At 47.7% G+C, this 26,080-nt stretch overlaps 1 protein-coding gene across 2 annotated transcripts in view; it reads right to left on the bottom strand.

The window, feature by feature from the left end:
• DCC (DCC netrin 1 receptor) overlaps positions 1–21,089 on the bottom strand; it is a 606,037-nt gene extending 584,948 nt beyond the window's left edge. For both annotated transcript variants that reach the window (XM_087772741.1, XM_087772742.1), the window contains exon 1: positions 20,999–21,089. In XM_087772741.1, the coding sequence (XP_087628867.1) occupies positions 20,999–21,089 (91 nt within the window). The remainder of the gene's footprint in view (positions 1–20,998) is intronic.
• Between the last annotated feature and the right edge of the window lie 4,991 nt (positions 21,090–26,080).

Raw genomic sequence — 26,080 nt, 5'->3', positions numbered from 1 at the left:
TTTCACCGTTACCTGCCGCCACAATCAGATTATATAGGATCCGCCCAATTAACGCCATCTCAGATAAATGCTACGGGATCGACCCAATTCCAGAGCTGAGGAAAGATGAATGTAGGAAAAGCAAAACACTTGCTGCAAAGCGAGTGGCAGAGCCCGGGCACAACCACCGCCTTCTGCCCACCTCCACGGGGTGGAAAATACTGCTGCTGGCAAATCCATCCCACGAGGGCATATAGAAGCCGACTAAATCCCCCTTTCCTTCTTCCGTGGGTTTTTCAGTCCGAGTGTTTTTGGTGTTAAAAGAAATGAAGAGTATATGCAGGAAGGGGTGTTTTACAGTAAATGGAGGTTGTTTATTATGCAGCCTTTGCTGTTCTTACTGCTATTTTTTTCCCTCGGAGAAAAGGAACATAAATAACATGAAAAGTCATCCTGGGGCAGAACCAGCGTGAGCGACCACACTCCACCGTCCTTCAGAGCCCCAACGCGCTCCTGCCTTTCATACGATGCAGAAGCCATCAAAGCACCCAAGTCACCGAATGCAGAAGAGGCCTTGACACTAAAACACCCGGAGCCTTCTTGCTCTATTCAATAACAAAGCAGGGAAGACTCTGCTCTATTTCCACCCAGCCCAGTTAATCTAAACAGGCATAAACATTGCACTTCTTCGGCCCTGTGAGTCCAGTCCTGCACTGGGCGCATCCTCACCGTGTCTGCTGCATGGGGCTTCTGGTCACCCAGGCCGGTGGCTGAACAAGATGGGGATTAACCAGGTCTGAGCGCATTGAATTTTGAATACAAACAGCCCAGTGGGAGCCGCAGCAAATCCTCCATGTGAGGGGGAAGGAAGACATCACTGCTCTCGATTTGAGACAACACGAGCCAGCAGAATTTTTTTACTGTGTTCTGGCTGGCCCTGGACAAGATCACGTTGTCCTGTTTTTTAAAAGACTTAAAAATGGCTTGTTTTAAGGATTTTGGATATTGCTGTTGCCATGATTAACTTTGTAAATTTGCACAACAAATGTCTGACTTGTCCCCTTACGAAATAATAAACCACTGGTGTTGGCGGTGGGCCAGCGACTGCAGGAACCAAATCCAGGTCTTCTGCAAAGCAGAGGACAAGCAAGAGCTGGAAGCCCAGCTCTGTTCTGAGCCTGGTATTAAGTTAAAACAGTCCCTTCACTGGGACAGAGGAGCACTACACTGAACGATGCTGTTCCCACTCTTCTCCAATCCAGACACATCTGGCAGCAGCCAAAGTCTCGGAGTTTGGCTTGGTGTCTCGATTTTGGGTCTCCTTCTGTTTCCCAAGAAGCATACAGACATTGCTGCCTCTCCCTGAGCAGCTCTTCATAACCATCTATGGGTCTGAAACACCCCATTTCCCTGGCAGTTTAACCCCGCAGTTAAACTCGATCGAAAAAGAGCCTCTGAGCTCAACAGTTAAGATGAAACCAATCTGGACGAAGTGGTCTCCACTTGAGTCCTTTCAAGAAAGTCTGCCAAAGGATTTTTCACCGTTCTTGGCAAGATCCCAGCAATCGAGGGGGCTTCATGCCAAGAGAGGATATTTTCTAGAGGTTTGGTCACAGCCAACAACCATAGTTCATAGGTCACATTCAACCATCGTTTTCCTGTCCTTTGACTTCATAAAATGACAAAATAAAGGAAGAGAAATCCGCAGCTCCAGAAGGTGACATCATGTACCTTTACTCTGATATTGATTGCCCATTTACAGTACTTCACTTTAAAATAATGAGCAACCCAGAAATAGAAACATAACCAATCCATTATTCTGTCCTTCTAATTACTCAAAGCTAAATCCGGTGGAAACGCCGACATGCACACCAGCTTCTATAGCATAAGAAAGCCCTTTCAGATCCTTATGAAGAAGTGGGAAGACACAGCATTGCAAACTTTACTGCAACGTAAGCCTGAACAGCAGCCGGCATCGCCGACCGTGGCCCACGTAACCACACGCAGGCACTCCTACAGCTCACGTGCTGTAAAGGGACATTTACTTAAGCTTTTATACCTGTGCAGGATTTGGGTTGTGCAGAATGGGATTTAAGCAAGTGCTTAATTTCTTCACGAACAAGAGAGATTTTGTGTCTTTGTTTCACCTTCTAAGCGCCAGAACTTCAGGTTGTTGAATTACTTAAGAAATGAAAGTCCAAACTGAATGTTAAGTGCTGCAAAACCCGGCCCCGCTGTTGTGCAAACCAAAAGCAACGAGAGCGCTGCTCGGCTGCAGCCGTGTTGGCACCCTCACAGTTACAGGACGGTACGATGGGAAAAGATTTTCATCTTACAGTGATTCCACTGCATATTAACCAGCATGTTCACAGAACACACTAAACCCATCCATCACCAATTTCAATCTGGAAAATACTGAATGTCTACAACCAAACATTCTTGCGAGACAGGCGTTTCCATCACAAAATGCGGGAGCCAAATTACGTATGTAAAGCTCGGGCTTAATGCATTACAAATCAATATTCCTCCTTCCCCTCTCCACATTTACCTTCTTTGCTCATATAAAGCCTATCATCTCATGAAACAGAGGTGTGAGAAAATTATTCTGATTTCTACAAAAAGGCAGTTGGAATCCAATTCTATCAAACAGAATAAATCCATGTTAGACAGAAGCTGAAGTCTCCGCACGTGTCTATCAAGCCTAAAGCCCTGATCCTAATCCCAAATTCAACCTCGGCTTAGATCATTGGCATGACAGGGATTTATCACAGTGCAGAATTTATGCCTCGTGCATCTGATTCCTGTCCCAGCATTTCTACGTGTGCGACCTGCCCAGGGAAGGGGTTGAGTCCCCATCCCTGGAGGTATTTAAAAGAAGGGTAGACGTGGTCTTTGAGGACATGGTTTAGTGGTGGCCTTGGCAGTGCTGGGTTAACGGTTGGACTCGATGATCTTAAGGGTCTTTTCCAACCTTAACGATTCTATGATTACATGACCGCTTTGGGTTAAGGTGACTATTGATTTGCAGGAACGGGAGGGAACAACAGATTCTGCTTTTCCAAGGCACTTTTTCCAGCCTGTGCCCAAAGTCCACTCCAACACAGGAAACCTCGACAGCTTTTTTCTGATTGCATAAGAAGCAGCTTTTACAGAGGTGAGGACTTAGAGGTGCAAGGAAAAACATTGAAAGAGACTGCAAAGACAGTAAAACTTGTACGGGAAAAGTTTGGCAGGTGAATAAATGCAGAGGGCAGTTTTTCCTTTAAAAGGCAAAGTTTATCTCACAGTAATTTCATCCCACAGCAATTTTCTAATTGTTCATTAAAAACACATTAATTGTATGTAGAATGCATAATTTATCGCTGTTTGGAAGTGAAAATAGAAAACCCCAGGGGGACAAAAGTTGGCATGAAGTCATACCTTTGATTTATCCTCATAAAATCTGTCCCTGGGTACTGTTAAGTATTATAACTTACAGGAGAAGACATTAGATTTCTACTTAGAAAATTATTTTTAATGAATCCATGCACTGATCATGAATATACAATATTTTAATAAAGCACCACATCTTTCAGTGAAAATCTAGGTATGCTTCTGTTAATTATACTTGGTTCACAAAGCCATATTTTTGCATGAGTGCAAAACCAATATTCGGTAGTCGTCATTCAAAAAAAACGAACAACGGGAAACAGAACGACAGAAAACCCTGCAGCATCACGCTACACGGTCTCATCATTACTGTTTCCTCTTTTAATGAAGACGTAGTACACCATTTTGTAGGCCTTAATTTACACCATAGATCAAAACTATGGGAAATTTTCTAATTCTCTAGAGGGGGAGGGAGACCGCCACCTCTGTGGCTTTCAACGCACGCTGTTATTTCGGTTTCTAAAACTAGCATCTGTATACAGCGGCAAAAGATTGCTAGGATGTGTTTAACCTGGCATCGAACTTCTGATTCTCAGAAGACCAAATAACATTATGACTATATTACCCGTACAGATAATAACTGAAACCTTCACTTCAAGTCCAATCTTCCTAGGTTTTTTTTTTCAAATGTTAAATCACAATCTAAAGGAAAAAATAATTAACACAGTAGTTGCGCACTTCAACTTTTCTTTCAGTTCTTCTAGCAAGCAGGTTTGCTTTTCTAACTATGGTCTACTAAGAACTTGCATTTTCTGTCTCACTGTAGATATATGTGCGTGCACATACATTATATACATGTGCATGCACATGCATACGTGTATCCATACGTATACACCCAGGTATATCTGAGATACAAAACCACCTGCCAGCACAGCAATGCGCACACAACCATACCTACATACATACCTACAAACTCACCGCACACAGAATTTAAACCACCTCTGTTCACAGGACTGCATTTTATCCCCTCTCCACACGTGCACAGCACTCACAGAAGTAATCAGATGGCAAAATGCTGCCCACTGAAGGGGCTGTCGGGCCCCTAACAAACACCAGGAATTAAAGCAGGGTTTTCTCTAATCAGGTGACTGGGGCATCGCTCCATGAATCTCAGCAGCCATTCCTGGATAATGCCGGTGAAGCTGATCTGCCCTACCTGATTTAGTCTCAGGAGAGGAAAAGGTATTTTGGTATATCACGTGGTCTTAACAGAAAACAAGCATTTTCTGAACGATTACAAGCTGCTTTAAGAGCGACATGGAGCTTCAGCATGTGGCGAACAATTATAAACTTATCTACACAGTAGGCTAAGGAGGTTTTTGTTTTTTTTTTAAACCTGCTTAAGTGCAGAGTCATCCAAATGTCTGTTTATTCCATCAGGTCACGAAAACAACTGGTTTCCTGACACACTAAATGCCAGCGTGCTGCATGCTAGCAGTATGGATCTACGATCTGGATGAGGGGATCGAGTGCACCCTCAGTAAGTTTGCAGATGACACCAAGTTGGGTGGAAGTGTCGATCTGCTGGAGGGCAGGAAGGCTCTGCAGAGGGACCTGGCCAGGCTGGAGCGATGGGCCCAGGCCAACTGGGTGAGGGTCAACAAGGCTCAGGGCCGGGTCCTGCCCTTGGGGCACAACAACCCCAGGCACCGCTGCAGGCGTGGGGAGGAGCGGCTGGGAGCTGCCCGGCGGGAAAGGACCTGGGGGTGCTGGTCGACAGCCACTGAACATGAGCCAGCAGTGTGCCCAGGTGGCCAAGAGGGCCAATGGCATCCTGGCTTGTATCAGGAACAGTGTGGCCAGCAGGAGCAGGGAGATGATGGTGCCCCTGCACTGGGCACTGGGGAGGCCGCCCCTCGAATGCTGTGCTCAGCGCTGGGCCCCTCACCCCAAGAAGGCCATGGAGGGGCTGGAGCGTGGCCAGAGCAGGGCAGCGAGGCTGGGGCAGGGTCTGGAGCACAAGGCTGGGGAGGAGCGGCTGGGGGAGCTGGGGGGGCTCAGCCTGGAGAAGAGGAGGCTGAGGGGAGCCCTCATTGCTCTCTGCAACTGCCTGAAAGGAGGCTGGAGCCGGGGGGGGGTCGGTCTCTTCTCCCCAGGAACAAGCGATGGGACGAGAGGGAATGGCCTCAAGCTGCGCCAGGGGAGGTTTAGGTTGGATATTAGGAAAATCTTCTTCACCCAAAGGGCTGTCAGGCCCTGGCACAGGCTGCCCAGGGCAGGGGTTGAGTCCCCATCCCTGGAGGTATTTAAAGGACGGGTAGACGTGGTGCTTAGGGACATGGTTTAGTGGCGGGCTTGGCAGTGCTGGGTTAACGGTTGGACTCGATGATCTTAAGGGTCTTTTCCAACCTAAACGATGCTATGATTTGATTCTATGATTCTATGAGAAATGGCCTGCAACGTACTCCTTGCAGCATGAGCCTACCTTCCAGGGCTGGGAGCAGCCAAAGACCCCGAGTGCCTCCGTTCGCTTTGCTCTACCCCAGCCGTCCACTGCCACCCATCCACATCAGCCCAGGACAGCTGCTAACAGCTGGAGAAAGGCAGGGTGGGAGCCAGGGCTGCACCCCCCATGAGGATACAGGCACAGACAGCTACAACTTGCTGAAATACTACTTTTCCTTCAGTGATGAAGACAAGGGAGAAATTCTGCTTGTTTATGTTTTAATCTTCGTACACCGTCTTCATTACGATCCACGCTCACTGCTTACCCGCAGTAAGACTGGCAGTAAGTTCTCTCACTTTAGACCTTGGCAGGAGGGATATGTCCTGGTCCAGTTCAGCTGAAAGTATATTTCTGTTTATTTTACATTTAATTTGTTAGAAAAATAATAAAATAAATAAATAATCTCTTATTACAGGATACTTACGAAGTCTTTCATTTAAAAAAAAGAAAATTCCCTGACTGATGCACTACCCAAAATGAGGAGGGTGTGCTTCTTGAAGCAAACGGGTCACTCAGCAGGGTTGCAGGAATGACTTGAAAACACTGACAGAGGAAATTGCTTTTTGCTCTTTCCTAATGTACAGGACAGTTTGTCGACTTTCAGCTCTTTTTCTTTAGCGTGATCTAGTAGACAACAAAGTTTCAAGAGGATCTGCCCTAACCCTCTGATAATAAGCATTTCCTCGCCTCTGCTTCCACTTACAGATTCTTGCTGGAGGCATCCGATGCTCCAAGGCAAGCTTTGATAAAAGTGCCCTGCTGTCTGCAGCGCCCGTAATTACGGCAGCTCCGTTTTTCCCTTTGCCCGTGCTCTCTGCTCTAGATAAATGCCACAAAGGTCACTTTGTTAATTCAATACCAAGCCCACATTAGAAATCATTTGCACAAGGCTGAAAAAGTCAGTGTCTTTTTTTAATATTGATGTTAAGGTTTTCTTAATGCTATACAGTTATAGAAATGAATTTCAGTTATGGAGGAATAAAGTAGGTACCTTGTGAAGGTTACCATTATCCCGAGATAGACATCAAGGCGGGTCAGACAATTCACCACCTGGAGGTGACTATTTTTCTCCACAGATTAATATACGTTACTATGCCTCAGACGACAAGCTTCCAGGAACGTGAAGTTAAAAGAGATTCTTCCCCACCGGGTATCGCTCACAGTGGGGAGGTCCCAGCTGGCAGGGCTCCAATTTGACCAAACGTGCAGATGGAGTGATCCCACGTGGGGCTTTGGATGGGAGAGGACAACCAGGGTCATCAAGGCCACTCCACAGAAGAGCTACACAATGGACACCTACTGCAGAAAGGTCCATGGAGCTTCACCGCATGCCATGAACCCCCAAAATACTTGCAGGCACCCTTCTTAAGACCTCAGAAAGACCAGGAATTGTAACTACCAGAGGAGACGTGGGGATACTGATGTCCCTGAATGTCGCACAAGATGCCAGGAAGACCAGCAGACCCCACTATACAGGAAAGGGGGGAAAAAACAGTCCCTGGCAATCTGACCGTTAGGGGAAAATTCCCTTCTGATCCCAAATCTGGCAGCTGTTTTAACGGTGTGCGTACGAGCAGAAGACGGCAGCTAGGCACCTGCAAGGGCTGATGCTAACGGGACGCAATGGCCCATTCCTCCGCTCTTCCTCCAACCTGCCTCTTTTGTGATTATTTAAGGTGTTTTCTCCCCTAGATATCAGATGCAGATTTGTTATGTATTTAAGGATACCCACCAAACTGAAGCCCAAAGCTACAAGACACAAAAAAGCCATCCTAGCATTTAGAGCTGCTGGACTGGATCCAGAGTCCAGCCTTCACTAGGCTTTGCAGCACACGTTGAGCACAGCGTTGTCATGTCTTGTACTGTCCTACTCCCTCCTCCTCTGCTTAAATCGACTTTCTGTCATGATGAACATAACTACCGCAGGACAAAAAGAAAAAAAAGGTAGAAAGCGGGATTTACAAGAAGGGAAAAGCAAAGGACGGGATGTGTTCATTAGCTGTAGCCCTTCTAGTCCCAACAGTTGACAATCAAGTCCTGGGCTGGAAACATGGTTATTCCTGAAGTACAAACCATGAAGTTGATACTTGCCCCCAGTTTTGTTATTCGCCTGTTGACTCGCCGCTGTTAATTTCGTGTGAGCTTACCATGCATCTGCTTAGGAAAGCCATTAACGAGCAGCAAAATGATGCTACGAGCAATGCTGAGACCTGTTGCCACTCAAAGGCAATCCTCTCTTCAGCCTATTAGTGCTGCAAATGCCAGGAACGTATTTCATGGAGTAACAGAGGGGTGAGGGAAGGCCGTCAGCACTTCCCATTTTAAGACTAATGACCACAAAGAAGTAATATGGGTTCTCCAGTCATAGTTTTGGGAGGCATCTGCCAAAGATTTTTGGGAAAATGTTTACCGATTATAATTTTAAAAGACCAACTTCCTCCCAGGAGCCAAGCAGGCTATTCCTTAGGATGGATTTTACAAACCATTAGCTGCTCCCTTTCTTTCTATTAGAGAGTAACGTGTACGCCATCAAGAAACATTCTACAAAAAATGAGAAACAAATTCAGATAACTTGCTGACAGATCGTATACTAAGAGGCCCAATTTTCTTCATACATTCACTGAATTACCTTTTAAAATCTAATTTATTGTCAGGCTAACTCTAGTCTCATTCAGAGCTTACTAGCGTTAGGATGATCAGCATTTTATGACAGCCATACATTACTGTTGTGTCGTCCTCTTTTACTACAGGAATCCCAAAGCATTTTACCATCCTTCAGAGGTGTTTGCAGTTGTTTAGCCTTAACCGTGATAAGCACCTCCCCATCCTCATTTAACTTCGTGGAGGAGCGGCAATGGGATGCTTACAAGGCCATCACAGCGTCACGGAGCAGCTTGAGAAAATGAGATTTTAGAACCGATATGATTGAAAACCTAATAGAAAATTAGAGAAAAAAAAAAAAAAAACAACTCTATCTCAAAGGAGACTGGCCTCAGCATCAGGTTTACTCATGGGAAGGACCACGGGACCTTTAGCTCTATGGCTCAGCCAAGGAGAAGCACTTGGGATGGAAACCTCTGCATCAACATTCATTTAGCCGACTGAGAAAACCGGGAAAGTTAACCCCAGCTCCAGGAGTGCCTGGCTGCATTTTTTTGATGTTTTCTTAGTCATGCACTGACCCAGACTGACCTTGTATAAAGGTTTACTTATTTCTGACACAACCCATTTACCTACCATATGGGAACAGAGCATTTAGCAGCAAAGCCTGGAGCCCAGCAAAGGGCGATGCGGGGAAACTCCTGGTGATGTAGGAGATGTCAGGAACAATCAGAACTAATGAAATAGTTATTGCTACCAGGTATTTGGCATATTAATGCAGAGAGACAGATCTCATTTACTGAGACAGAGGCTGGCAATATAAATTATTGGACACTCAAATACTATCACACTCCACATTTAAGAGCCATTTGAATTGTACTCAGGTAGTTTCACTCATCTGCAATCTGAGGAATGTGTTAATAAATACAGGACTGAATCACACCATTGATTTGTAAGTGGAATTTCCCATTAAAACCTGTCAAGAGTATTACTTTAAAAAAAATTAATGGTATAATATAGCCCAGGGTTCCGCTATAACATACTCCTGATGGTATAGCTCTCTGAGTCTCGTGGGTGATGGATAATCTTGTTTGTTCTGTATTGTCACTGTAGCATCTTTCTTTCACACTTCTGCTGCAGCCAGAGGTCTCGCTGCCACCAGCAGGAGCTGGTGCCCATCTCTGGCGGGCAGCAAATTAAACCACCACGCAAGAGCCTACACATGATTTCTGCAGACTCAGCAAAAACCTGGAAATCCACCGCTCTGATACTTCCACTTTGGACTCTGCTCTGGTTTCTCTCTGTTTGGATTTGAGCTTGTTCTCCTGACTCTCATGGGTTTGGTGTCTTGTGGAAAGCTAGCTAGTTTTGTAGATATTGATGGATGCCCTTGTCATTCCTGGGATGTTCTGCGAGCTCTGGTGTGAAAAGGAGGAGTAACAACACAACACCAACAGCCCAGACTCAGCACACACAGGGATGCCCCCCGTGATTCTTCATCGATGGCCTCACTCCACAGTACTTCAAGAATTTGTGATAAAGACAGATTAATCTTATGTAAGGAGCATAAGGGGGAGGGGGAGCCAGAGTATTATTTTATGACACGTTTGAGATTAAAACCATTTCATACTTGATTCACAAAAAACAATTTGCAATGAAGCGACGGTGCCAAGGGATTTGGGTGGCTCCAAGCCAGGGCACCCATTTAAGTAGGAAACCTCCCCTCGGTCAGGATCGGAAAATTTCTTCATTAAGAGAGTCACGGCGCTGCCCCATTTGTGACTGGTTGGGTGAGCACAAAGCATTACTCACAACCTCGAGCGGCCACTATCCTTGCGGTGATATCATTTTCCATTGATTGTAATTGAGTTCTATTAATGATGTAATTCAATTAGACACAAATCAAGAGATAACTAATACTTTTAATAACAAAACACCAGCTTCTGACAAATTCCCTCCACAGATGGAAAAGCTTGATAGAGTTACTGGTAACAGAATATCCCCCTCTGGAGAGATGTTAACAACCCTTTTAATATCAATACACCTGCTATAGCAAAGCCATTTGGTGGCAGAGAATCAGCGTCTACGTGAGCATACAAGGAATGCAAACGATCAACAAAAAATTCCGTTAGGAGGATTTTGTTGATGTGAAGGTGTCTCTGCAGAAGTCAGCAGAGATTTGTTCAGGTTGAGAATCTGGCCTAATGTATTGAAACAACCTTTCTCTCTCTTTTTATAATTGTTTATATCATTAAAATTTGATGGATTAAAAAAAAATCTGATTTATTCTCCATTACTGTGGACTCGGAGAATTGTGTGGGCAGTATGGAAATACAGCTGTTTACCCAGTTTTCTCCTGATCTCTCATCCAGATGACCTTTATTTCAGATTAATGAAAACAAAGAAGGAATAATGCTTGCGTGAGAGGGTGATCACAGCAAACCGCCACGTGTAACAGTCTCCACTAGAACTGAATATATTTCTTACAACACACACCTGCTATTCCAAAGCACACAGTTGTTTTAATTTCCACAAACCAAGTTTCCCCTTACTTTTAAGATCAAAAACAATTAGTCGGAAATCTAAAACCATAAAACCCCATGATTTTTGCAAAAAGCATTGCACGTACAACACCCTCAGTCCTACAGCACTTTAAAATCTTATGCGTTAATACCTTTTTCTAAGCGTCCTTATACTACCGGTTTGCTAAATGTCCTACCAACGCTTAATATCAGGGAAATACCAGTTAATATCGCGGAAATATCAGCCCCTTTTGGCATCTCTGTCACAGGCACAGAAAATTTCTATGTTTATAAATCTCTGTGGACACCGAAAAAAGCCATTCTGACGCTATCCAGCGGTATGAAACCATCTACCGTTTCGCATCCTCCTAATCATGAACGGTAAAACAAGAGCTGTCAGATTCAGTGAATTTTTTAACTTGCCTCACCTCGTTTCTCACACAGGAGGACGCGGTATTCGTTGTGTCCAGGGAAAATAAAAAGGTCTGGAGCCCCCGTAAATAAATACGTAAAAATCCCAATGTCCTTTTTAACAGCAAAGTCTAAATTTAAGACCGTTAACTACTTTTATATGTATGGCAAACTCCTCTTCAATAATTCATCTAAACTTTTTCAGTCTTCTGAGCAGAAAACCATGTAGGAAGCATCCTTCCAAAGCAGAATGGGGGATCGTGGGCCTTTTTGCCAAATTTATGAACAACAGGTAGGATATTAGGATAACCAGTCACGCCAACAGCACGTTCAGCAACTTCTATAATAGAATAAAGGAGAGACAAACTAGGAAACAGGATTTTCACTTTGGATAAGAGAAACACTGTACAAAAAGCACCATGACATTTGGAAAATGAGTACAAAATTTACAGAATTTGATGAATATGGGGAAAACCCCACATCACTGCAACCATATTAAGTATATATATATATGAAATGCCATCTACAGCCAGCTCCTGAAACACACACCCGCTTCTGCTAGAGCACCCTTCTTCAGGGCCCTCGCTCAGACTGTCCTGCGGGTGCTTCAGCACAAACTCCAGCCATAAACCGTGATTACTAATTACGGACCTACAGAAAAGTTGTGTCGGTCCTTCCCTGGGATCTGACAGAAGCACCTGCCACCAAGACCACAGCAATCAAAACCGCAACCCAAGCAAGAAAACACACTGCTTCTTCAGCAGTCAACAAGTTGGTGCATTTGGTAGGTAGCAAGCAACAGGACAAGAGGATGGCCTCAAGCTGCGCCAGGGGAGATTTAGGTTGGATATTAGGAAAAATTTCTTCATGGAGAGAGTGGTCAGGCATTGGAACAGACTGCCCAGGGAAGCGGTGCAATCACAGTCCCTGGAAGCATTCAAAAAATGTGCGGATGTGGCGCTTAGGGACATGGGGTAGAGGTGGACCTGGCAGTTACGTTAACAGTTGGACTCGATGATCTCAGAGGTCTTTCCCAACCTTACTGATTCTATGATTCTACAATTCGGGTCTCACCATGACCGCGGTCTGTCGCGTGTCTTCAGCACCAGGCAGGAGCAGAGGGAAAGTTTTAAGGGCTTTTTTCCTCTTCTTCTGACCATCAGAAGGCAGAGAAGAAGAAAAAAAAAAGGAAGGGAATATGGACGAAGGCCTCTCGGAGCCTTTTAAACATCTTCCTTCTTCCCCTGATGCTTCTAAGAGGAAAAAAAAGAATTAATATTGTGGATAGAAACTCAACGGTTTTAAAATGCTTTTTAGTCTTTGGCTAGTGAGGGGAAGAGTGTCAGAGAGAGACTCGGGGGAAGGAGGTTTGTGCACGAACTCCGCACCGAATGAGCCCTTTTGGGTAGCTGTGAGCTAAGGATGAAACACCCAGCTCTGCTCGGCACCTGCTGCCAGCCCCAAGATAGAATCATAGAAACACAGAATGCCCTAAGTTGGAAGGAACGCACAAGGATCATCGAGTCCAACTCCTCTCCCTGCACAGGACAACCCCAAAATTCACTCCATATGTTTGAGCGCGTTGTCCAAATGCTTCTTGAATATTGTCAGGCTTGGTGCCGTGACTGCCTCCCTGGGGAGCCTGTTCCAGTGCTCCGCCACCCTCTGGGTGAAGAGCCTTTTCCTCATGTCCAACCTAAACCTGCCCTGGCATATCTTCCTGCCGTTCCATGGAAGATAGCCCACTCCTTGCTCCTAAGTCAACTCCACTCCTAGGGAAGTAACCTTCAGGTTTTAATTCCAACGCTTTGGGGAGTCCTACCTTTAGAAAAAAACACTTTACACAATTATATCAATTGACCTTGGCCAGAGCTGTCATGTTTTGTCTAATTACTGCTCGGAACTTGACAGCCAGAAATGCCCACCGGTTTAGCTGCAGGTCACATCGTTAACACAGGCACAAGCCTTCGGACACTTTTTGAACCAAGATTTCTCAGATTCACTGAACCACATTTGGCTACTGGGCACGTTTATGTTCCTCCTCAAAATATACTCCAAGAAAAAGGGACAAGGAACCTGGACTAAGCCTCTACAAAAAATATTTATGAGGTCGGTGTTCAGCTACGCCAAGAACAACCGCCTCTGGCTCACTAGGATCGCTCCTGCCAGGAGCACAGCCATCGGCGTGGGATGGGCCAGGACGGGCGCAGGCTCCGGCTGCACGGGCAGCAGCGCAGGCAGATCAGGCTGCCTGGCCCTTCAGGCACCACCGGAGCATCCATCCAGCATCAATCTGTTCAGCTTGTCAGAAAGGATATGAAGATGTGCCTTCACTGCACTTCATACCTTCTCAGGAAGAACTCACTGTTAATTTAGCAGGGAAAGGCACAGCAAGAATAAGTGGCAAGAAACTAAAGCCAAGCAATTTCAAATGAGAACCAAAGGAAAAACAAGCAAGCCAAAATCAACCCAGTGAATGCAATTAGCTATGCCAAGGGAGAATGTTCTCCAGCCCATCACAGCACTGCAAGGCAAACAGATGAAGTTATACGGACTGTCCCTATGCAGAACAGACTAAATCAGCAAATGACTCCTCTTGTAATGCAAACATTATCTGCTCCCATCCTGGCTGCAAGATCTCAAGCACATGCACAAGTGCATCATAGACAGGACTCAAGTGAGGACGTTGCCTTAGTTGCTTTGCCTTGGGACATCTGTGGCCGACCAAGCAGAGGATACAAACTCTGTACCACTATTTTTTATGACAATCTCTCTCTACTCAGTGTACCCAAGAGCAAGCAGGGAACTGCAAAATAATAGTTAGCTTTAGCCCAATTTATAATGCTACGATCTCTCTGTTTTCTTAATCTTTCATTGTAGAAACTACCCATATCCAAGAGTAACCTTGCTACTTCTACCAAAACAGTCTGTACTTGCAGTGCTGCACCGAGATTTGATCAAGCATCAGGCAACTGTGGAGGTGGTGGAAGGTGTGAGGTGGGAGCAAACAAAAACTTGAGAAATAGAAGACAAGAACGGAGCTATGATATTGAGGGGAAAAAAGGAAAGCAATAAGCAAAGGCAACTTGGAAATACAGAAAATGTAGCTCCTCACCTGTGCAGGACAAACACAGGCCCTGTCAGCACAACATCTGAAGGCCTCATTGACTGACAGGGTATACAGAACTCGGACACGAGGCTGTGAAACTATTATTATATATAAATGATAAAAATACGAACTAGGAGACTGTCATTCATTGCAGAGCTCTTCTGGTGATTGAAGAGCTGACCTTTGCTCAGCTAATCTACAGAGCCTCTCAAAAGAGTCACAACCCTGCAATTTATAAAGCTCTCCATCCACTCCCCAATGAGCAGCCTTCACCTCCCCTGGTACATCCTCATCCCACGGTACATCCATGTTGTGCAAGCACCACCTCCGTGATTTGGATAAATTCTGCGTTTCCTAACAGTGTCACATGAAGCGTCCAACTACCCTACCCTCTCCAACTAAAACAAATGTTTCCATGAACACCTGCATTGGTGGTTGGGGGTTGTTTCGCCGTCCAGGAAGCTACGTGCACAAAGCAGGAGTTATTCTGTGTAATTTCCAGTATCTTTATTTTACACTTTACCTATTCTTGTCACACTTTGGTCTTGCTGTAAGACCCCAGAAGAGAACGAGTATTTGTTTCAATGAGTCAAACTTCTTGGCTGCTCAGGATACAGTTTCCCAAAACAGACGGAAATGGATATCAAAGCTTTGTTGTCTGATATCAAAGCAAAGTTGGCTGCTGTTCACCTTCTGATTCCAAGCTGGGAGAGGAGGCACCTTGTGAGCCCTCGAGCCCAGGAAGGGGTGCACCTGATCAAACCAGTGAATCTGATTGTTCATAAACCACCGTAAAAGTAAACAAAATCATCAAAACATCAGTCGTCTCCCTGTTTTAAACTCTACTTTGCAGGGCGAGAAGATCCCCAGTTTTCAGCCAGTAATGCGATTTCCAAGAAGATACTATTCCTTCAGCTTCTCTGTCTGACAACCAATATTTTGCTTAAACTTCGGGCAGCAATTTAGAGTAGTTTTCAATGTATTTTGAATACTTCAGAACATTTATAAAATTACAGCACATATTGGCATTACCATCGACAAATGACTGCCATCAACCGAGACAGAAATTGAGACATTTAACTGTGCGTTTATCGCGCCTCTCCGAGAATTCACTTTCCTTTATAGTGCAGACACATCCAAACTCTCGAGCAAGATGTTCTGTCATTAGCCCAATTTAGCTGTAGCCCTTCACATCAAAGCTGAAATTGAGAAACGTTGTCAGAAAGAAACAATTCTGCTAGGTTTACAATTATCTGATGTGTTATCTTTCAGGAATAATACACTCTATTTTACCAGTGAATTTACTGTCAGAAATCAGGAGATACACTTCACTTTCAGCCATCGCTTTCCATAGTTTGATAGTTTTCCTTACAGGAGGCTCTGCAGAAGACCCAAAGCAGCAAATCTCAAATGCCCAAACCTCTCCACCCATATTAAAAAAAGATTCCCAAGCATCCTTTATCTTGCAGAGGAGACCACAGTTGCTTTTCAACCGCAGAAGTGGTAAAACAGACTGTGAAGTTTACAGAAGGGGATGGGGAGGAGGAGACTGGTAATGGACACATAAAGTAGATTTATCTCCCAAGGACCAGAACCAGTAACGATTTAAGCCATCCCCACAACAAATATTTGAGAAGAAATTCTTTGAAGTGAACATCAGAAACGTTCACCAGGGAACCGGACAGAAAACGGCATAAACACCGGTACTGAAGCCTGAAAACCACCTGAGCTCAGCTCTGCCTCCGGCACAACCTCCCGGTTCGGATGAGGAACATTGTGGCACCTATTTTTTGGCAGGTGAATTTTCAGGCCAGCATGAAGAAAGGAATTCCCTTGGGCAAATTAAAAATAAGGGTGTTCAGAGACTCCAGGAATAGCGAGCGGCGCCCGGTGGCAGATGCCTTCTGGAGGAGCGGGGACCGCTCTGCACCCTGGAGACTTGGGTGCTGCCTCCGGAGCCGATGCTCTCGCTCCCGGGTGGGAGCACCTCCGTCCAGCCCGGGGCTCCGTGGCCACGGTAAGAGGGATGTAAGGGAAACGAGGACAGGGCCAGCGTGTTTACTTTGGATTCCAATGGAAATAAAAAATTTAGGTCAATGTTTCACCCAAGGGATAATTTTAACAGAGCAAGGGAATTTTTTTTTTTGCTTTTAGTTAATTAATCATGAAAGCCTCAGTGGAATTTGTCAGTATACTTTTTATTCAGGCAAGGCCAACATTTTAAGAAATTTACATCTATTTGTATTACAACAAAGAAACTGGCTCCGCTGACTCACGCTGCTGCAGAGTTGCGTTTCAGCAGAAGGGAAAATCAGGCACGTGAAAACGTGGTCCCCTCTCTGAGCATCAGCATCTTTCGCAACCACTTCATTCAATACCCAAAGCAACTAACTTCTATAAATCGCATCCATCAAAGGATTTGCAATAGCAAACCTGAGGCAAGAACCTACCTGTTGGCTCACGCATAGCCTTCGAGTCTGAGCGTCCCTACAGCGGCACAGCTAAGTCTTCTCTTAGGCCAGCATAGAGGGGAACCAGCGAGCTTTAGTCTAGTGAGACGTTCAAATACCAGGAAAGGGCAAACTTCTTTCACAGCTTACTCACATTAGCACGTTTGCTGAAGTCTCTACAACAACCTTTTCCATCAAGAATGGAGGTGCAAACCCATCGCAGAGTTTTATCCCTGCAGCTGGATATGCCACGCGAGCAGGCACGTAGGAAACACTCAGTTGCGTGGCATTATTTTATCTTACAAAAATAACATTTAAAAAATCAGTATTGGCCCTCCAAAGGACATCTGGTAGAAAATCCGTGTGCTGAGCATCTGATGAATGACTGCAAGAGTTATTTTAGCTGTCATGTCACTGGATTGACAGCAGCCGCCCGTTAGAAGAGGCCAACCCAGGCGTCACATGCAACACACGCTTGAGGGACCGTGCTCAGGCAGAACCCAGATTATTGCAGGATGGTGTTAAACAACAGCCTACTGGGAAATACCAGCCCAGCTACAGCACCGTCTTTTGCCAGTCAAACTATGAGACAGGACGGGGATGCAAAACCAGGCTCTCCGCTTCCTTGGCAGCCGAGTGAAAGCCTGGGTGGGTTGGGAGAAGGCGGCGCTTGCTCCTCCATCTCCACCCGGGCTGCTCCGGGGAAATGCAAACAGCAAGGTCAGCGCAGTAGCTCTGAACTTAAGCTCGGTCAGATGATGTGAAGAACTCGCCTGGATTGCAAGTTGCACCTGGAACGAGCAGTCCCACAGGTTTTCTACCCTAAATTTGAGAAGCGCAGATGTATTTATTCATCATTTTGATCCTGGAAGCCCTCACTGCGGACCACGAGCCTGCTGTGAATCCGCACAGCAAAGCCCTTACAGTCCCTCTCCGAAGATCTTACCGTCCCAGCGTAAAACAGGCAATCAAAGAAGGGTTCAGAGAAACCGAGAAATACAAAGAGAATATCTTGAAGGCACTACCATGTCTTGAGCCCTCGAACAGACCTTTCACAGTAAGTTTTGTGTTAGGAAGGACAAGGGAGTAACAGTCAAGGATAAATGAACTAAATGTGAAATCTAGACATCGTTACACTTGGCATAATCTCATCAAAAACAAACATTCTTGACTCTGTATTTGAAGTCAGCATTGGTCCTGTATCCATATGGACGTGGAGAAGGGGGGAGTGAGGACAAAAAGACATGAAACAAGAAGAGCTGTATACAAAAACATTCAAGAAACTATAGAAAGAAGACAACTACTCAAATGTAAATTGCTCGTCCTCAACTAAGTTCATTTCCACTTTTAAAAATACTCTCGTGAACGCACGGAGGTTACCCCGCTCCTACACACGCCTCGTAACACAGAGGGCAACGGCAGCGCCTGTGAAATGGATGCTGTGACAGGTCACTGGTGATTTATACTGCACCACTCAGAAGTGATTGCCATAGTACCCAGGCATCGCTGGGCTCTGACATGCCGTGCTAACGCTGAATTTCTCACCAAGATCTAGTGGGAGTCAAAGACACCAAACACAGAAGCCATTCACAAAAAACCTTGGAGATTGAGTTAAATTCCCACCTACGGATTAAAAAAAAAAAAAGGGAAAGTATTTTGTGGTTACTTTAATACTTGCATGGAACAAACCATACAGCACCATAATGATCAAATGCTACATAATATACATCTGCCTTTATCAGGAACATATTTTCCATGGTCTTTCCAAAATGGCAAATGCTGCCCGTCATCTCCTCTTCCATCCACACATACACGTTTTTAACCAGGAAAAGTACGATGTTGTGCTTTACTTTCTGTCTCACCCCCCAAAACATTTCGCCCCTCACACGCGATGGCATGGGACCTGACTCCGGCGCAGAAGTGGCGTGTCCCTGCCCACACACGGACGCGCCGCTGCCCTTCGGTACCAAAGTTTTTTAACGCGCCCCTGCGTGACCACGGCAGCTCCGGGCTTCGGGCAGGGAGCAAGAGAGGAGCCAGCCCCATTGTGCAGCATCTCTGGGAGCTCTTTGTTAGCAGCGCTCGCTGCCTGCCCCTGCCCTGCTGCGCGGGGACCGTGCCAGGCATAGCGCGCTGCCCGCACCTCCTGCCCGCACCTCCTGCCCGCAGCAGGCGGAGTGGGAACGCCACAGTGAGCGAGCAGAGGCCGCAGCCTTGCCCGAGAGGGGCATGATCTGCTTTATTTGGTTTTGTCGGCTGACTTGGGATGGCGACGGGGATGCTCAGGAAAGCACAAACTCACGACGGCCCCCGGGGCTGCAACGCTGGGAAAACTTTGCCCATTTGCAGCTTGTGAAGCGCAGCGCAAGGAATTGGGTGCAACGCAGAGATGCCACCTTTGAAAACAGTGTAATAAACACCTGTGCATCATAGACGGTGTGTGAAACGCACAACCGATACGTGCAGCTGGAAAACAGCCTGTTTCTTCCATGTACCGCAAAACAATACCGATGCTGTGGGAGCAATGGGTTTGCAGCACGGCTGGCCCCTGACACAGCACACGGCTTCCTTCCCTCCTCAGGCACTTGCACAGAGAGGCTCTTGCTCCATCCCCTCCTTTGGCAGCAAAGGAGCCTGCAAGTCAATCATCTTTCACGAAGGAGGATCACTGCCATGTCTCCCGTCTCCCAGCCTTTAAGCTGGAAAGGCAAGAGAGACACCTACTCGTTACCCTGCTCCCGCTGCCCGGGTCCCACCTTCCACGCAAGTAATTGCAGAGGACAATGCTGGGGACAGGCGTGCACGAGCGCGCGCACACGCAAAATAAACCTCCTGGCAGAGAAGCGTCTTCCAGTTTACTTGCTAACTCCCCAAAATCAGGACAATCAAAAGATACCCCCGTTTGTGCAAAGGACGGGCCACCTCCATGGGCGATTGCCATTTGCATACAGCTGATAACCTGAGCTTTGCCAGAAGACACCGAGGATCTTTTCGCAAAACGCTTCGTATGCAGCACTTTCCCCGCCACAAGACCCTGCTTTAGTGCTGGTGTGCGTAGCGTGGGGAGTTGGTTCCCATTGTTCCTCCGTCGCTGCTGCGAAAGCAGTGTGCACAGACGCGTGCTCGGAGCCTTTTTTGTATTTTCCAGACTCCCCCTTCCCAAGGTTTCTCCTACTGAAGTGTTCCTCGCTTTCTTTTGGAGAAAATTAAACGAGCACCGGAGAATAACACTGCCTTGCCCGCATCCCCCTCCACCATGCACTCACGCCCCGAGCCTCCTGCAAAGCAAAGCTGCACTTTCTTAGTTCCTAACACTTCTTGGCTCACGCTCCCATTTCTCTTTCTTTTTGAAGATGAGGTCTGGGTACCGCCGAGCCCTTCCCTACCTCCCGCACAAGTAGCCCCCGAGCATCGCTGTGTCGGTCCCTCTGTTCCTCCCCTACCCCGGTTCCGCACACAACCGGCTTTGCCATTTTTAATTAGAAAATGCCCCTGCCAAGTGCGGCGAGAGAGGTGCAGCCCCGAAGAATCGCAGCCTAATAGAGTTGGAAGATGCTTTGCAGATAACTGCGTTTTCTGCCTTGCTTTTATTCCTTTACCCAGTAAAGGCAACCCTTTCCCTTGGTTTCAGCACACGGACCCGAAAAGCTACAGGCAAATATAGCCAATCGCAAGCGGGATCAGGTGCAAAAGAGAACGGGAACTAACCCTACCGCCACCACTGCACACACACTTACACACCTATTATGCCACCTCCTGCCACATTTCTCCTTTATTTTCCATGGATTTCCTTCTTTCCAGGGCTGCCCTTTCTCTCCAAGGCTAAGCAAGGCGCTTCTAACCCCAGTTCCCCCTTCCCATCCGCGGCAAGTGATGCAAAACCTCACGCTAGCGAGCAACGACAACGACACCCCCCAAAAAACCAAATCCTGCTCGCAGAGGGGGAGAAAAGTCCATCAGCAGAAGAGATATAGGCACGTTGTTTTGGGATGCGGAGAAAAATCACCCTCGCCCCGGGAGCGCAAAGGCAAAGGCGGCAGAACTGACTTACCGGAGACTCGAGGATGCAGGCTCGCCAGCGTAAACCCGAAGAGGAGAAAAGCCAGCTTTGGTACCCAAACACATCCAAGACTATTCTCCATATTTCAACGCACACCTACAGATTCGGGTCCTGAGCACCAGCAGCAACCAGACATGCACGCACAGCCCCTTCCTCCTCCTCCTCCTCCTCTTCCTCGCAGGGGCTTTTTTTTGCCTTTTTTTCGGTCCCTGCTGACAGGGATCAGCAAAGGGGGAAGGGGTGAGGACGGAGGAAAAAAAGTTGCATTCAGTCCTGGAGGCTCCGAGGCTCCCGAGCGTGTAGGGAACTAACTCAAGGAGACGGGAAAGGATGGGGAAGGGTCCTCCCACCGCTGGAAAACCATACAGAGGAAAATCCTGCCCCAAAAATAAATTAAAAAAAAAAAAAAAAAAAAAAAAAAAGCCGTCCGGCGTGTATCAAAAGAGTCGCGGCGGCTCCATATCGAAAGTACCAAAAAAAAAAAAAAGAAAAAAAAAAATTAGGGGGGAAAAGAGCCCCGTCGGGGTGGAAGCCGGGGGGCGTGCGGCGCTGCCTCCTCCCCGCAAGCAGCCGCCGGAGGAAGGGCTGCGGCGTCTCACTTGTTACGGGCGCTGCCGCCCGCAGCCTGCCAGCCCGGGCGTGCGGCCGCGGCGGCCACGGGGGCGGGGGCCGCGCAGCGTGGGAGGCGGCGGGGACCGGGGGAGGCCGGGCCGGGCCGGGGGAGGGAAGGAGGGAGGGAGGCAGGGAGGGAGGGAGGCCGGGCCGGGCCGGGCCGGGCCGCGCTCGGCAGCGGCGGCCGCAGCGCCCCGGCGGGGAGCGGGGGCGCCCTCTGGGGGCCGCGGGGGGAAGCGCCGCGGCCAGGCCCCGCGCAGCGGCGGGAGCAGGAACCGGCCGCAGGAACCGGCCGCCGGCCCTGGCTGCTCCGAAAGGCTCTGCAGAGGGATCCGGCCAGGCTGGAGCGATGGGCCCAGGCCACTGGGTGAGGGTCAACAAGGCTCAGGGCCGGGTCCTGCACCTGGGGCACAACAACCCCAGGCACTGCTGCAGGCGTGGGGAGGAGTGGCTGGGAGCTGCCCGGCGGGAAAGGGCCTGGGGGGGGTGGTCGACAGCCGCCTGAACATGAGCCAGCAGTGTGCCCAGGTGGCCAAGAGGGCCCATGGCATCCTGGCTTGTATCAGGAACAGTGTGGCCAGCAGGAGCAGGGAGGTGATGGTGCCCCTGTACTGGGCACTGGTGAGGCCGCCCCTCGAATGCTGTGCTCAGCGCTGGGCCCCTCACCCCAAGGCGGCCATGGAGGGGCTGGAGCGTGGCCAGAGCAGGGCAGCGAGGCTGGGGCAGGGGCTGGAGCCCAAGGCTGGGGAGGAGCGGCTGGGGGAGCTGGGGGGGCTCAGCCTGGAGAAGAGGAGGCTGAGGGGAGCCCTCATCACTCTCTGCAACTGCCTGAAAGGAGGCTGGAGCCGGGGGGGTCGGTCTCTTCTCCCCAGGAACAAGCGATGGGACGAGAGGGAACGGCCTCAAGCTGCGCCAGGGCAGGTTTGGGTTGGATATTAGGAAAAACTTCTTCACCGAAAGGGCTGTCAGGCCCTGGCCCAGGCTGCCCAGGGCAGGGGTTGAGTCCCCATCCCTGGAGGTATTTAAAAGCCGGGGAGACGTGGTGCTTAGGGACATGGTTTAGTGGTGGCCTTGGCAGTGCTGGGTTAACGGTTGGACTCGATGATCTCAGAGGTCTTTTCCAACCTTAACGATTCTATGATTCTATGAAATCGGCCCCACCTCCACCTCACTTCTGTACCAATAATCTGGCAATTTTACTTCTTTCCTTGTTTTTTTCCCCCTTGTTCTCCTTCCACTTCCCCACTCCTGCAGCACCTCTTCCATTCCCACCACCCAACCCATCTCCTCTCTCTCCCATCCTCAGCTTCCTCCAGACGCAGCTTCCTCCTCATCGCAGCTGGGGTTTTATGGCTATTCAGCTGCACGAATTCCCAGGTTAGAGAAACCCACACAGACAGTTCTCCTAGGACAGCGAATTGTTTTGAACGAGGAAGACAGGACTCTCGCAAACATCTAATTTAGCACTTGAGAAAAAAAAATTCTCTAAAGAGGAGAGAATCAGAAAGCAAGACCAAGAGACCATAGGCTTGGACCATACAAGTCAGCAGAGCCCTGGGAAGAACCTGCAGCTGAGGACCGGCACCAACGCTAAGCAAGAAACACCAGGGCTCGGGATGCGGGGTCCGGAGCAGCTAAAAGCACTATAATATTAAACCTCATGGGGTGGCTGAATGGCAGCCCAAATACAGCACTGAATACACATGTTGTAACGCAGAAAATCCATAATTTGGGGTGAAACGTTTAAGAAAAAAAGGGTTGAGCGCTTCCAATTACAATCAGGCAGCGAGCGAGCTGGATCTAAGAGGGTAAACTGATGTTTAGGAGCTCTCGGGCTGTTTCAGGATAACCTGTCACAGTTCACAAGTGCTGAATGCTTGAGGTGCTGAGAGGCCATGCAACCCCAGTCACCGGCTGTCAGGGATGAGAGCGTGCCGCGGCATCGCTGGGTGCACTTGCACATGAAGGTGGGATGGAGGGTACTCACCGTCCAGGGCCGCGGCCAGGCAGCCTTCTCCTGCAGAGAAAGAGCACCAAGCCATGGTGGTGGCACTGGCTGGGTCTCCTCTTAAGCGTGAATTTTGGATGAGTGAGAAGCAACGGCTCTAACATTACATAAAGCGCACCTCAGGGGAAACAGGAGTCAAATCCCTGGCAGAAGTCTGCAGCTTGATGTTTTTCTTCTGGGATTCTGACTTTCAGCGTGACTTTATGCAAGAATAATTTAAAATAACCAGCAAACCAATATGCTCAGCCTGCAGTTGTTACTTTGTCTTAATTAGAGCGTGTCATGCCTTAGGTCAAACTGTGGTCTCCACAGCAGCAAAAGCGTTGCCAGCAGCCCAGGAACCCCAACCTTGTACAGCTTACTTGGCTGCTCTCCACCTGCTTTTCCTGCGAGCAGAACATACCGAGCTGCCACACGCATTTCGGTAACTTTTTGGCTGCTGGAAAAAGCACACGTTGGGTAGGAAGTGAAAGCCGAGGAGTTCAGACAACTAATTGACTGAGTTAATTTCCACTGGTCAAGCACAAGTCTTCTGGAAATGCCTTCATTACCTGCCTGTAGACTTCTACATGTGGGTTTCTCTCTAGAAATTACCCAGGCTAGATTTCAGGGCAAGAGCAGGACGAGGGCACCAAGGGCCCTGGGGAAGGCACCCCGCCACCCTGTTCCTCACAACAGACTGACCTTGCTCCACCACACTCACCGTTCCCGGCTCTCAGGGGTGCTTCTGTTGCCATCTCCAGGAGCTTTCACACACCGAATCCTCTGCTCTGGCTTTGCGAGACATCCCTTTCTGCAAAGACACTGTTTCTGGCCCTTGTTGCTGTTTGTCTGCAGCTTGCCTCTCCTGTTCTCTGATTTTGCTCATATTTTGGTCTTTCCTTTTCCGTTACTTCTTCTGTGACCTGCCTTATCTCTGTTTTCAGTAGCACCATCACTAATTCTGCATGTGCACCAAAATTATAGCTCTCGCAATGACGACTTTCATACTGGTGGTCAGAGAACCTCCATGCTCTGGGCTCCCACAAAGGGATTTTCTCTGAACAGCTTTGCTCCATCTTCTATTCTCAATAAGTATTCTGCCATGTGAGATAACTCCATGAGAAGTTGCATCTGGTCCGTTATCATGAAGGTTAAAAGAGAGCAGCACTTATGGAAAGGGAAAGGACGGTGTGCAGCAGGCATTTGGAGTTGGGGATGAGTTTTCTCCCTTCCGCTTTCCCAGCAGGCTCCAACATGCAATTCCGTACTTCTGCAGTGCCACACAACGACACAGTTCTCGGTGTGAGCTCCAAGTGACTCTTCACAACGTGTTTCTAAAAACTACCCTTCCAAAACCAGCCTTTCCTTGAGTGTCTGCTCACGTAGCAGAAACTTTTCATCCTGCAAAGCTGGATTTTACAAATACAAAAAAGCCTCAACTCTTAATACAGATTTGGCTCCAACAGCAAGCTGAGCAAACGCAGGCTTCTGTTTTAAACAGAACCAAGACTTCTGCCAGTACGTGGCCAAGGCCCTTTCTATTTGAACATGCAGAGCAACGTACGATGATAATCTCACAACTTGTAGCCACATTTAGATGGGAGTTTCTCTCTGAGATTCTACCGGTCCTTTGGGGAGCGGACCTTTCCCTAAGAAACGGCACGACTGACTTCAAAACACAGGGAACATCTGCAGGTGCGAGTCTATACGACCAGGAATACCACAAGCCGCACTGGAATCTGTCACCCAGCACGTGACTTTATGTGCTACGTGAAGCCTGAAGAGCAAAATGTGGTCAGGGCGAAGCAAGCAAATTTTCGAATTTATAAAAAAGACGTGTAAAATTTGGATTGGTCAGCCTAAGGCTAAAGAGTAAACGAGACTGTTGGTACAACCACGCCACTGCAGCTCAGCTGTTTCAAGGTGGTTTTGCATTGCAGTTTGCAAGTTCCGTATCTTGCTTGTCTGTTTAATTTTTGCATGTGTTCTAGTAGTGAAAACGTAGTAGGTCTTGCTGAATGGCATATGAAAGTAAACGATGAGCAAAACCAGAGTATACGAAGCAGCTCTTCTCTCTCAAGCTGTCCGGCAGAGTTATATGGCAATTGCGTACTTTTTCCAACTTCTGAGCGGAGGACAAACAGAACTGATGTGAACCAAGCAGAAAATAAGCAAGCACTGTGCTTTCTTCTGACATGCGATCTCTCTTATTTTTGCCTTGAGCTTCTTCAGGAACAGACTGCCAATTGTGCTGCGCTGCGCACTGGAGGTTTATGAGCTTCACAAATGGGTGAGCAGGTTTTCACCACTAAAGTCGTTTTTTGCTTTCAATCTGAATGCAGATCCTGAGGGATAAATGTCTGGTGTGTGCCTTAGAGCAAACAGGCTCCACATCGGTGGAAGTAAGCATCGCTGGTCTTTCGGGAAGTAAGGGGATACAGAGACCCGTAAAGCCATATCTGGGTCTTAGG

Source organism: Nipponia nippon, unplaced genomic scaffold (genome assembly GCF_047370975.1).
Source record: "Nipponia nippon isolate SJK-2023a ecotype South Korea unplaced genomic scaffold, ASM4737097v1 scaffold_37, whole genome shotgun sequence".
Taxonomy (NCBI): Eukaryota; Metazoa; Chordata; class Aves; order Pelecaniformes; family Threskiornithidae; genus Nipponia; species Nipponia nippon.
This window is presented reverse-complemented; position numbering and strand designations above follow the sequence as displayed.